The following is a 14,327-nucleotide window of genomic DNA, read 5'->3' as shown; positions in this document are numbered from 1 at the left end:
CAAACGTCTGTCTCCACTGCTGAGAACGACTTCTCGCAACGTGAATAAAATAACATTTTCCAAAAAAAAAAAAACATACTTCCCACTTCTGGAGGGAGGTTTGGTAACGGACACACGTTTTGCGTTTTCCTGTCCGTGTTCCAGCGTTGAATTCTAAACAAAGGTAACCCTAACTGTCATTAACAGTGGTAGTAGAGTAATTTCCCTGAGAGAACAGTCTTTTTAAGCTGAATGGACCTGCAGTAAACGGGCTGGTCACCCTAAGAGTGACCCTAAGAATCAGCAGCGACCTCACCCACTTTGCCTGGACCCACGCATCCCATCATCTTCACTCAGAAAGAAGGAAGGTGGACATGTTGCACACCACCTGTACAGCACTGCTTGAAAGTATGTGAAGCCCCTGTGTCCCTTACTGTTACCACAAAATGGTTATTTAATGAGAATCAGTGTTTCTTATGTGACATAATAGGTGTGTAATGACCAATTCCATATGTTGCATAAAGGAAATGATGTGTGTAGTAGAAACACACAAGTAGTGCAGGGGTAAAAATAAGTGAAGGCCAAATTGCATTGGTTAAACTGGGTAGGTAAGTAGAATCAGGGGTGTAAATCATAATCATTTACTCATTTTATCAGTTTATTTTAAGATTTAACACTTTGATTTCAAAAGTTTTTTTTTTAATATTTTATAGACGGATAATGAGAATTCCTATAGGGCTCACATACTTTCAAGCAGCACTTTATGTAAATAACATACAAATTTCCCCCATAATTCTTCAAAATAATTTTCCTAAAACTTTTGTCACTTTTTAAAAGAAAAAAAATATTCTGAAGAATAAAACAACGTCTGTCACTTCAAGCGGAGTTTTAGAGGGGAAAAATGCAGAAACACACAGAGAGGATGATGCAGAATACAATGAAGCCGAGCCTGCTGCTGCAAAGCGATAACCAGGAGCGGCGAACGGCGCCTCGTCTGCATCGGTGATGCGCTGTCACTCAGCAGAGAAGGCCTGCCCTTTGTAGCCGGCGAGTGAGCGGCGGCGGGCGGAATCTAAATGTGTGTTAGGTGAACCGACATGCAGAGAGAGAGAGAGAGAGGGAGGGAGAGAGAGAGAGAGAGAGAGAGAGAGAGAGAGAGAGAGAGATAGACACTGAGAACCCGAGAGAAAGAGACAGTCAGCAAGTCAGAGACGGAGCGGGAGACAGAGCCTAGGGTGGGGGTGGGGGTGGGGGTGGTCCTGTGTCTAACAGCCTTAACCACATTCTACCTCTGCACAGTGAAAATTGCTAATAAATTATTAAATCATTCTATTTTAATTTAATTTATTTCTTATTTTAATGTGTTATTTCATTATTATTATTTTTGTTGTTTTTTATTATTGTTAATAATAGTAATAATAATAAAAAAAAAGACCTGAGCCGGTGGAATGAGATAGCCAAAGTAAATTCCAGTCTTGTTTGGTCCTTAACAGAAGACAGGACTGTGGTAACTGACAATGGACTGAACTGTGATACAGTACAGACTCAGTACAGTGTGGCCTTAGAGATGGCGTGTGCGCGCGTGCACACAAACACACACACACAGACCTGGCTGCCCAGGGAGGACCGGCTGCACTCTCATTGTCACCAGAGAGCTGTAGATAGAGATGCACTTCTTAACCACTCACTTCCTTTCCTTAACCGCATTTCCAAGTCTGGGTCAGGTAGTCCAGAACCTACCCCAGAAGCACGGGGAGCGAAGCCGAGTGGGGGGGAGGGGGGGCGCGATTCAGAGTCGCCGATTTACCTGAAAGATGTCTTTGGCCTGTGGGAGGAAACATGCAACCTCCACACAGTCTGAACCGGATTCAACCCTGGCACCGAAGAGCCCAGGCACCGCGAGGCACCAGCGCTACCTGCCGTGCCGCCGCGATGCTCCCCTTCTTAACCTGCCTCAAACATTTGAAGGAATCTGAGGGAAACACTTCCTTACATTTATAAATACCGACCACGAGACAATAACTTGGCACTTTACTTAAGAGAAGGAGACAGCATGAAACTGACAGTACGGGCTTACACTCATTCATTTAGCTGACACTTTTCTGCAAAGCAGCTTACAATATTAAGCTACTTACACAGCAGGGTAATTTTACTAGAGCAATTTAAGGCAAGTATTTTTCCTCAAGCGGCACATGATGAAATTCAAACTGGCAACCTCTGATCTAGAGGCAGAGGTTCTAACCGCTGCAATATCAGCTGCCCCAGCTCAGGGCACACTGTGTTTTTCACTACTTGAGACTCAAGTTGAGTTGAGGTAGGTATCCCTACTCTATCTATCTATCTATCTATCTATCTATCTATCTATCTATCTATCTTCTTTTCAACAGATGTGTCCAAAATGTGTCAAGCGGGGAGGGGGGGGGGACACACGAATGCGGGGAGCCGAGACGCCCCTCGATGCGACCCTGCGCTTCCGGCGAGGCGAGGTGACGCGCGCGGCACAGGACGCCGCGGGCTCGCGCCAGGACAGGTACGGGCCGGGTTGCCGCTCTGCCGCCCGTCAGCGGGCAGCGCGCGCCTCGACGCCACTTTGATCGGTGTTTGTCTCCTAAACACCTGCCGACTTCCCGCCGCGGTCTCCCTTCCGCGGATTTGCGCACTTTATCATCCCTCAGAGACACGGTTAGACACACTTGTCATTCCGCCTTACAGCCGACACTCGCTAACGGAGCCTCTAAGTGCGCATTAATTCCCTTTGAAGTGAGGACATAAAAGCGGAGGCACACAATGGAGGACGTGTGTCGGCGCGCGGGGTGGTGGTGGTGAGCGCGCCGAGCGCGTCGAGCGCGTCGCAGCTTCACGACACCTGCGAGGACCGAGTGGGGCAGCGACTCGGTGACCCGTCCGTGCCGAACGTAGCTATGCGCACGAACACGCGTGTTCCCAGCGCTGCAGTTTTACAGAACACATCCCCCTCCACTCCAGCGCAGGACAACATGGCGCAGGACTCGTGTCACTGCGCGGGAGCGACGAGCGCGCGACGGCCCGCCGCGAGCTCACGTACACGGTAAAGACTGAGTGAAAGTGCGAGAAAATGAACCAAAAATGGACTGTTCTGGGCTCAGATTACAGTCAACCGTCGTATCGTCGCATAGAAATCAATACATGTGAGTGGATTTAAATCAGAGAAACTACTAACGAGACCATCGCCATCATGGTTATTCTCAATAAATTTAACAGAAGTACCCTGATTTGCCTGACACAGGTAGGAGGATTGTGCTGAAAACCTCTGTAACGAACATATTCGACTGATACAGCAAACACAGTTTTGTATTCATGTTTTTTTTTTTTCTTTTTGTCGAATGACACAGCAGCACTGTGTTACTGCAACGTAAGAGGGAAACTGTGCGAGGAGAAATTGCAAACACATTCAAATACAAAAAAAACCAACAAGGGTGAAAAGGTTACAGTCCTTCAAAGGTGTGATCACCTACTCCCGTCCAAGAGGATCCAAAAGATGCCCAGGCATTCCAAAGTTTGACTGAAGGATCACGTATAACACATTTTTATTTTTGTAGTTGGAAAACAAGCACTTTTGTCATCCACATAGTGTATTTATAGAAGGAATTTGACTATAACAATATAACTTGACAATAACTATAATAACAGAAATTTGCTTGTGAAATAAGGGGGGTGCAGTGGCGCAGCGGGTTTGACCGGGTCCTGCTCTCCAGTAGGCCTGGGGTTTGAGCCCTGCTTGGGGTGCCTTGCGATGGACCGGCGTCCCGTCCTGGGTATGTCCCCTCCCCCTCCAGCCCTACGCCCTGTGTTGCTGGGTTAGGCTCTTGTTTGCCGTGACCCTGCTTGGGACAAGCAGCTTTAGATGATGTGTGTGTGCTTGTCAAATAAGGTGGGGGCGGTGGCACAGTGGGTTTGGCTGGGGCCCGCTGTGTGGTTGGTCTGGGGTTTGAGTCCTGCTTGGGGTGCCTTGCAGCAGATTGGTGCCCCATCTGGGGTGCAGCCCCATGCCCTGTGTTGCCGGATTAGGGTCCAGTTTGCCGCAACCCCACTCGGGACAAACGGTTGTGGCCACTGTGTGTGTGCTTGTCAAGTATGTGACTGATCACCCTATGTTCTGTAACTTCATCTAAAAGTTGTGTTTTTTTTAAATATTTTCTGTTTTTAATCCATTCATGACTAACAAGAGTTTGTCCAATGCAGGGTTAGGCAGTGTATCCTGGAAGCATAGTGTGTGAGACGGCGTACATTCTTGCCAGTCCATCGCTAAGCAATCACACACGCTCACTTTCACCAAAACATACACACACCATGAACAACCTGAAACATGTGTCTTTAGATTGCGGGAGAAAAATCAAAAAACCCATAAGAAACTTATGCAGATGTGGGGAGAACATGAAAACGCCACAAAGACTGAGCTCGATTCAAACCCACAGCCCGCATGCCTTCAGACACCAGTGATACCCGCTGTGCCACTATGTCTTCTGGATTTTATGACCTTCTCAGATTAACTTTTTTTAAATGGACTGAACACTTCAATAAGGATAAACAGTAAATAAGAATATAATTAACACCACGCAAAAAAACTTAACATGAACAGAACTGCACAGCAGATTGAGCACTGTTGGCAAACTGGTGTAAGAAACATAAATAGTCTTAAAGCAGCATTTTGTGTGTCTGGCACAGTACGCCTTCGCGCCGTGGTGCCGAGCGTGAAACAACAAACCAGCTTTCGGCGACTATGACCAGGATGCAGATTTCAATCCCTGAAGAAAATGCAGAAGATAATGACCATGACACAGAAGAAGAGGCAGAGGAAGAGAAGGGAGATTGAAATTGTTGCCATGGAGAGACACCCATCCTGACAGACCAGGATCTTCACTTCTCCACTCAAGTCTACAACACTTACTTTTCACTTGACCACCACATGCTGTTCTTTCACAGTATGGAGCTGGGTTTTGCAAGGAGCGTCCACGTTCCATTGAGCATCTCCAAGCTGCTGTGTAAAATGGGCAAAGCTCTCTGCGATTCGTAATTTTTCATCCACTCCTCTTTAACAGACGAGCATATGGTTGGTTCTGTGTGGGAGACGGATGGCGCAGCCTTGAGCTGGCGGGAGCGGGAACGCGAGCTGGAGTCGGCGCACGCCGCTGTAAATATAGAACGACTTGGCTCCGCTTCCATGCAAAGTGTTTCTGCATAATCCCTTTGTTCCCTCGGGCTGGGGCCGGGTCCACGGTGCTGCCACCGAAGGCCGCGGAGGGGACGACTAAAGGAGTTAGTACGTTTCCAAGGGTGTGCACTTCCAAGGATTAATCCGTGTCAATTTAGGGGGAGTCCATAAAGGAAATGCACAGACCATCACCCCCCATCACGCACAAACACACTCGCAGAAGCCCATTGCTTCTCAAAGGTACATTGACATTCATTTTAGCGCAAGAACAGACATCCAGATCTCTTCCCCCACCTTTCTGCTATCTGCTGGCCCAGATTTTTGTGCCATTTAGCAGAAATTCTTTCAAGGCGAAATTCCGCCAATATACAAACTCCATCTCATACGCACACAAATAGAACCCCATGTTCATGTATTAACTATAAAGGTCTAAAACTTCAGTTCTCAGACACTCAAGCAAAGTGCTCTGTGCTGAATACACCTAAAATGAGGGAAGGGCAGAAGAGCAGCCATGTTGATGGCAGAAGGACAGTCATCTACACCTGCACAGCTGTCGTGTGAAACGGCAAATAAATGCGTAAATGAATACAATTGATGCATCGGCAAAATTATGAATGCAGGGGAGATGTGAGCAACATGTATTGCTGACATGTTGCATGCCATGTAAATATACTGCCCAGCCAACATGGCCCAGGATTAATCATGTTTTCTGGCTCCGTATCCACGACAGAGAGGCACTACGATCTCTTTTGGAAGCGTTAACAAGGCGGCTGTGTTTTTTTTTTTTTTTCTTTTCTTTTTTTCTGCCTTGCCTCGGCCGGTAAAGCAGAACCCGCAGAAGCGACAATGAAATCATTACAACCCCAGGCCACGTGCAGCGGGAGAGCCAGGCAATGCGTCAGCCAGCCCCGATGATGCCGGCGTCCCTCGCGTTTCTGCATGCCTTGCACTTCTTCAGCGCACGGGCCCTCAACCTTCCTGCAATGACAGCGGCGGCGAGGTGTCGGGTCCGTGATCGCGTTCAGTTGAGTTTATACACACTCCACTTTGCAAGTGTTCGCGCTTGAGTGCTACGCAAGGTTTGTACTTGTTCTTCATTTGAACAGCACTCTTACTGGGCCCTGGAAGTAAGCCACCTACCACACCAACAGAGGCTGCAGTTAAATGGGAATGTTTTCGGTTGGTGGGGGGGAAACTGCCTTGCAGTCCTGTTTGACTCCCTTCTGGTTTTTATGGTGAGGGAGGGGACGGAAATGCCTTACCGTTACCTTCTCCCATTTACATGTACTCATTTAGCTGACACTTTTCTCCAAAGTCAGCTATGATTATTTACCCATTCAGCTGGGTAGTGTTTACTACAGTAATTCAGGGTAAATTTGTTGTACTAGGTTACTACAGCAGTAGGGGAGGTTCAAACCTGCAATTGTAGGATCTAAAGGCAGCGAAGATAACTGCCGCTCTTTCAGCTGCACCATACACGTTTTTGGATTGCGGTTGCGAACACGGGCTGAACACGCAAATTCCAGTGGATTCGAACCCACAAACCGCTCGCGAGCGCTCTTTCGTTTGGCACTTCCTCATATTATCCGCTCTGTGACTCCCTGCATGAGCCCGTTTCGAGTTTTCCATTTAGTAAGCAAACCTTTCTTGTAGGTCCTGTGCTGATAAGCGATGGAAGTTCCGATAGTTCCACACTTTGAATCTTTTGGAGCCTTTGTCCTCCTTAAATTGGATTATGCAGCTGTTGGGGGGGGGGGGGGGGGGAGGCGGGCGGCTTGAGAGCGTCTGCTATCACAGGATGCCATGCTGGTCGTGCCAAAGAGCAGCTCTGATTTATTTTTGTCTTTATTCCTTTTCCATATCGAAACTGTCCCTTGGTCCATCCATGCTTTTAAATATGCCAACTCTCGATGGCATTCGGTGGCCAAGTATTTCGAGTTCTCCTCATTCAAAGCGCACGAGTCATGTGACCCCGGTCCTGTCAAGGGCAGCTGAGGCCACTAAGCGTTGAAGGTCAACTTGAGATGTAACCACAATTGTTTCAGTACCGCCGCTGTTGCCAGTTCTAGTTTATAAATCCTTTTTGTGTTTTTCTCCACTTTAAGCACATCCCAGCTCAAATCGAAGGCTGTATGCTGCAGATTTGAAAAAATACACAACATTAATCTAATAATGTCTGGGGGCTGCATTATTCCTAAATGGCTTCTGCATTCACGTAATACTTGGGGACAGTGGTATGGATAGAGGTATAATTTGATCACTTCTGCACAGGTGCGGTGGCATGCTTCATTAAGAAGCCGCCATCCGTTCCAGCAGGTACATTCACATAACAATCGCACAAACACATAAACGGTTCGAATTATATCTGCTCCCTGCCATTATTCTCATTAAGTGGTGTATTGCAGCCTCCCGACTTGAACCTTGAGGCGGAGCGGTTGACCAGGTTGCAGTCTTTCAGATTTCACATGCTGGCCGGGCCCTGCGCTGACGCTGCAGTGTTTACTGTATTTCACATTACTTACTCTTATTGTTTGATACTTAGCCCCCGATACAGAGACTCCCTGGTGTCGGTTTGGGCTACATTAGTTATTCATGCCTGAGGCGAGTCTGATGGAGCTCTCTTGTTGAGATCAGTCAGCAGTAGTATAGTATGTCAGACACAGTTAAGACCAGCAGAAAAACACGGCTTGAACGGGAGTCTCCGGGTTAGAAATATACCAGCTCACCCCAGACACCGGGGCTGCGTCTCTCGTCACCTGTCCCACATTGTAAGCCTGGTGTTTGTACGCCGCAAAGGAACCATGCAACGGGGCAGAGAGGGTACGCTGTGTGTCATCGGCTCTGATGCACCCGCCAGGTGGACAGTGGGAAAACTCGGCAGGGGAGATGTTCCCGGTGGTGTTTAGAACAGGGGAAGCATTTGGACCCCTGCTTGATGGACGACTCAGGAAGACCACCACCCCCGTTGAGCTCGGTGGGCATCCAGGGAGAGAGACATGGAGCTGCCGGATCTGCGGGGACATGGGGGGACATCACGCTCCCATGAGCAAGGTGGGGAGGTGGGTCAGTCGTCCAGCAGAGAGGGGGTAGGGGGCAGATCCAGGCTTTGCTTAAAAGATGTTCGCAGCTGCGGTAGCAGGTCTTAATGTCTCACGGGGGCCCTGGCCAACTGTGGTACGATCTGGGAAAGGAAAACACCTTTCTATTTACCACGCTGGACGGCGGCCAGCGGGAGATCTCTACGTCTGTTTCCTGAGCCGACGGCTGTCCATCACACGAAAACGAGCACGGACACCTACGTGCGCACGCAGTCAGATGACTGACCACCACGAACACACACTTGCACACACCCTGAATGGACACGTAAACCGCTCCTTCTCCTGCGATGGCAACTTTCCATCCTCCAGCTTTACAATTTCCATTTCACAGTCGCCGAAATATCTGCAGACACTCGAGATGATAAAGTGGCAGTTTTTCCTCCCCGGACTCAAAGGGCTCTTGCCATCAGTCAAACATCGCCAACAGTGTTGCCCCACTTTACATTTGTCAAAGAGACGAAGTGAGGGCGGACATGATTGCACAGAATCGCCTTGGTTACACGTCATTCAGCTTCTTTTTTCTGTCGGTACTCTATTTACGTATTACTCAGCAGAGTCCAAGCGCACCTGAACTTTCCGTCATTGTAAACTGTGCATATGATATTTAAATTGACGCTTATTCATTTAGCTGATGCTTTTCTCCCGAGTGACTTAACAATGTTAAGCTGCTTACAGTTATTTACACAGCTGGATAATTTTACTGGAGTAATTTAGGGTACCTTGCTCAAGGGTGCCACACCTGCAGTCCTCTCCACTAACTACTCTCTCTCCCACATGACGCACCCCTTCGGCAGAGGTGGAGGCACAGACCTGCTCATCTCTATTTCATCTCTCTATCACTGCCCCAATCACTCTTGTTGCGGCTGTTCTTTATCGCCCCCCCTGGGCCTCCCGGCTGCTTCCTGGATGACCTCGACATCTTGTTGAGCTCTCTCCCAGAGGACAACACTCCGTCGATTTTCCTCGGTGACTTCAACCTGCATGCCGACGACATTCCTGCAAGCGGCTTCCTGTCGTCTTTCAGTCCTTTGACCTCTCCCTGTCCCAGTCCCCTGCTACTCACAAAGCAGCCTTGACCTTGTCTTTTCCCGTAACTGTGGCTGTCCTGTCCTCTCTGTTACTCCGCTGCATGTCTCTGATCACTTATTCATCTCCTTCCAACCCTGCCTCATCGCTAATCTCTCTCCTTTTTCCGCACCCATTGTCACCTTCCTCCGTAACTTAAAATCTCTCTTGCCTTCCTGCCTTGCCTCTGCCACGCTGTCCACTCTCCCTTCTGCTGCACAATTCTCAGATCTATCAACAGACAATGCCACTGACATTTTCCTCTCTTCCTATCTTCCTCTCTTGAATCTTTCTGTCCACTATCTTCCAAACCATCACACCCCAGTGCCACCCCATGACTGACTGATACATTACGTGCTAACAGGATCAAACTCTGGGCTGCAGAGCGACGATGGCGAAAATCCAAGACTCGCACGGACCTGGATGTCTACAAACAACTCTTAGCTACTTTTCACTTTGCTGTTTCCTCAGCTAAAACAACCTTCTTCCACAAAAAAATACAGTTTGCAACTAAAACCACACAAACTCTTTATCACCTTCTCATCCCTATTGTGTCCTCCGCTGCCCCCTCCTCCTTGTCCTCTCACTGCCGATGACTTTGCTTTGTTTTTCCGAGACAAAGTCCATACAATTTTGGACAGCTTCTCAGCATCTCCCTGCCCTGTTCACGCTGGACCTCCCTGCAAAGTCATGCTCTTCGAATTCAAGCCCGTCAGAATCTGAAATCTCTGACCTTCTGCTGTCACACAGAGCCACCACCTGCTCACTTGATCTGATCCCATCATCACTCCTATAGACCATCTCCCCGCAACTCTCCACCTTCATCTCCAAGATCATCAACTCCTCACTTTCCTCTGGCTGTTTCCCAGCTGCCTTCAAAACTGCTTTCATTTCACCTCTGGCAAAGAAACCCTCCCTGGATCCCACCTCAGTCCAAAACTACAGACCAGTCTCCTTCCTCTCCTTCCTGTCTAAAACTCTAGAGCGGGTGGCCTGTGATCAGCTATCTGAATTCCTCACCTAGAACCATCTCCTCGATGGATATAAATCTGGATTCAAAGTTGTCATTCCACGGAGACGACACTCCTGGCAGTGTCTGATGCTCTCCCGTCGGCTGAAGCCGCCTCACTCTCCTCGGTCCTCATTCTCCTTGACCTGTCTGCAGCATTGTCAACCACCGGATTCTACTCTCCTCTCTTAGTCAGCTTGGGATCAAAGGAACGGCACTAAGATGGTTTGAGTCGTACCTATCAGACAGATCCTGCCAAGTGGTCTGGCAGGACTCCCGTTCTTCTCCGTTGCCTCTCTCAACCGGTGTCCCGCAGGGCTCGATACTAGGTCCTCCCTCGACCCTGTTATCGTCTCCCATGGATTCAAATACCACTGCTACGCTGATGATACCCAGCTCTTCCTCTCCTTTCCACCTGGAGCATCAGACATTTCCGCACACATCGTTGCCTGCCTGTTGGACATCTCTGCATGGATGTCTGATCACCACCTCCAACTCAACCTCTCCAAAACAGAGATCCTACACCTCCCAGCTGGCCTGTCTTCCTGTTACAATTTTTTGATCAAACTAGACAACTCGCTCATTTTGCCTACCTCCTCGGCTAAGAATCTGGGAGTGATGATTGACTCAAGTATATCTTTCTCTCAGCACCTCGAAGCCACAACCCGGACCTGCACATACATCCTGCATAACATCCACAGGATCCGTCCTTACCTCTCAACTGAGTCTGCCCGACTACTTGTCCAGACCATGGTTACATCCCATCTGGACTACTGAAACTCTCTCTTGTCTGGCCTTCCCACTACTGCCATCAAACCTCTTCAGATGATGCAGAACGCTGTTGCCCGAGTTGTTTGACTTGCCAAAGCGTTCTCATGTATCTCCTGTACTCATTTCTCTGCACTAGGTTCCTATAGCTGCCCGGATCAAATTTAAGACCCTGGTTATGGTCTACAAATGCATCAATAGAACTGCTCCTAGCTGTTTACAAGACTTGATCAACCGCTACATCCCAACCAGACCGCTACGCCCTTCCACATCTGCCCACTTGGTGGTCCCACGCACAAAAGGTAAAGCACGGAGGTGCTCAGTTCTGGCTCCGTTGTGGTGGAACGACCTCCCCCTCTCTCTCAGAACTGCTGAATCTCTGTCCACCTTTAAAAAGGATCTGAAAACTCACCTCTTCCAGACTCACTTCCCCCATGATCTCTTAAGCTCATGTAAGGTGTAAATGTTCATGCACCATAACTTTATGATCATGCCTGGATAAGCCTTTATACAGCTACTCCTGTAATGCACGTAAATGTTTTTGTGTCTCTAAAAAAAAGTAGGAAGGTGATTAGGAATCGTTGATATTCTGAGTTTTTTACAGCTACTCTTGTGATGAAAATTGGTTCTTATGGTGGAGGGAAACTACTTAAGAATCACATGTCTGCAGCTATGTCTTTTTCTCCTAATGAAATGCACACATTGTATTTTCTATGAGATGTACGTTGCTTTGGAGAAAAGCATCTGCTAAATTAATGTAAATGTACTATAGCTAGAGCTGGGATTCAAACCTGCAACCTTTAGTCCAAAGGTAGCAGTTCCAATCACTATGCCACCAACTACCTTAGAAAATAAATACATTAATTTAAAATTTTAATTAAATACAGCTGAGTTAATCAACATATATATTTATAGACACAGGGTTGCACATTCACATGCCAAGTGAAGCCAAGCAGCTGTACCTTCGGTAAACACCCATAGTACATAAATGGGTCAAATGTTTTTAAAAAAAGAACATTGCTAATACAACAAGGATGACTATGCAAAAGTTGTGTATACCGGTATAATAGAACAGTAGTAAAAACAGGCCGTGTCACCCTTCGCAGCGATTCAGTGCGCGCGTGCTTGCCCACACACACAGAGTGACACGCACAAGAGTGACACACTTGCGTAGCCCGCCACGTCTCGTAGGTTTGCGCGCTCTCAAATAACTGTTCTTGGAATAATTCTCGGGGACGGCTGGCTGCCGTAATAAATTCACCGCCGAAAAAAAGCAAATTGCATTGGTGAACTGTGCATATTAAGCAGTTTAAATGTAGCTACTGGAATTTGTATGCAGGCCTTGGAGCGAGGTGGGGGGGAAGGGCAGGAGTGGGGTAGGAAGGGTAAACACATTCCTCCGGCTAGAGTGCCTTTACTCTTCTTTAACAGGAAAAAAAATGAAAGCGCTACCCAAACAATTAGAAAGGGGACTGCAGTCAATAAGCAGGAAGCGCAAAAGCAGCCGGCATGGTAGTGTAAAGTGGGACAGTGTGTTATGTTGCCGTCACCTCACACCTCGTGATGCGCTCTTGGCCATCGGACACGTGCGCTGACGATTAAGGGCTGAAAATTCAAAACTAATTCTATGCCAATTTCATCTCTTGTGCGATAGAGGATTCGGGCTAAGAAATTCTCCACCTCCAGGTTTTCTTGGAGACGCCAGAATATAAGAGAGAGATGAGTTTAGAATGGAAAAGATTTAAGGGAATGAGACCCTTCATCCCCGTCTCTGATGTGGAAATTGCTACGAGAGGTTGCCCCCCGGTCTCAGCGGATACGACCCCTCAGCACCGGCACTCGGAAGCCCCGAAGTAGCGCTCGGTTGCGACTCCTTAGCCACGTGGGCCTTCGTTAATTTCCTTATCGCACACGGCTGGCACGCCCCGGTGCATTTTCCCCGTTACCCTGCTGTATTGTTTTTCTCAAAACGTGTTTGTTCAGTTGTGCACGTTTACAGCAGTTGTTTGGCACTAATTTAACAAAATCAGAAAAATGTTAAAAATCACCGGAGGACAAGGAGAAAAAATACATTAGGAAACACACCCCTCCCGGATCGCTCATTAATCGCAAACAATTGTCTAGATGGGGGAGGGCAGGGGGTGTTCTGACGCTGGTGTGCCACAGTGCTGTACATTTCCCGATCTATTCATACAGTTAGATGTTTGGGAGCTACAGCAGCTAAGTGGTATAAGGGTCTGTGCCACCAACCGTGAGGGTCAGGTGTGGCCAAAGTGTTTGAGTGGATTGTCGACGGAGAGGAGTTTGCTGCACTGAGGATCTGTACCTGGAGGCGTGAATGCAGTTGGTGATGAGAGTTCCTCTTTTTTGTGTTTTATTATACTTTTTTCCATAAGTCCACCCAGTACCACCTCATGCCTGGTGTTATGACCCTAGGCGTCTAGGGGTGAGTAGGGCATAACATTAGGTGAATGGTGATGAGTGGGAACAAGAGGCCAACAAAAACATATGTACAACAAGGAAGTGTTGATCACTCCCTGAACCTGTCACACCTGGGAAACAGCGGTTAACGGGCTGAATTGCCCACCCTGCCCTGAAATATTCTTTCCATCCAGGCAGCTTTCAGTAATATGACCTCAGATGAGCGCTGTTTTCCTCTGCAATTCAGTGAGACAAGATGATCTTGGAGCATCCCCATCCCTAACCCATCCCCAAGTGGCTCCGCGTTGAGGGACTCACCAGCTCGATGAGCTCCTGGTAGCACACCTGGCCATCCTCGTTGCTCTGCACCAGGGCGAAAAGCAGCTCCAGCTTGGATGGATCCAGCTGCAGCTCATGGTGCTCCACCAGGTTGGTGAAGTTCTCCACTGCGATGAAACCGGTGTTTTCTGGGTCCAGCTGCCAAGGTGACAGAACAGAGTGCCTTAATGGACACCACGCTGTGATAAAGAGTGCTGGCATCATTTTTTTGAAACGAGAAAAAAAACTGTTTGGGGCATGAATGGCATCATTTACTTGAAGATAAAAGCCAATGAACAAAGTAAAGAAAAATGTACTCAAAGTGCAAGTTGATAGCCTGTTGTTTAGAGGTGCTGGACACCTGCCCTGTTAGACCTTCAAGAGCACATGTTTTGTCCAAGTCAAAAAAAAAAAAAAAAAACAGCTGGTAGTGTAGTGGTTACAGCTGCTGCCTTTGGACCCAAAGGGTGCAGGTTTG

General features: G+C 48.0%; 1 protein-coding gene across 2 annotated transcripts in view; it reads right to left on the bottom strand.

Annotated features, from left to right (window-relative positions):
* The window catches only part of rhbdl1 (rhomboid, veinlet-like 1 (Drosophila)), a 69,808-nt gene that overhangs the window by 45,766 nt on the left and 9,715 nt on the right, over nt 1-14,327 (bottom strand). For both annotated transcript variants that reach the window (XM_029247042.1, XM_029247043.1), the window contains exon 2: nt 13,850-14,008. In XM_029247042.1, coding sequence (XP_029102875.1) covers nt 13,850-14,008 — 159 coding nt within the window. The remainder of the gene's footprint in view (nt 1-13,849; nt 14,009-14,327) is intronic.

Source organism: Scleropages formosus, chromosome 20 (genome assembly GCF_900964775.1).
Source record: "Scleropages formosus chromosome 20, fSclFor1.1, whole genome shotgun sequence".
Classification (NCBI taxonomy): Eukaryota; Metazoa; Chordata; class Actinopteri; order Osteoglossiformes; family Osteoglossidae; genus Scleropages; species Scleropages formosus.
This window is presented reverse-complemented; position numbering and strand designations above follow the sequence as displayed.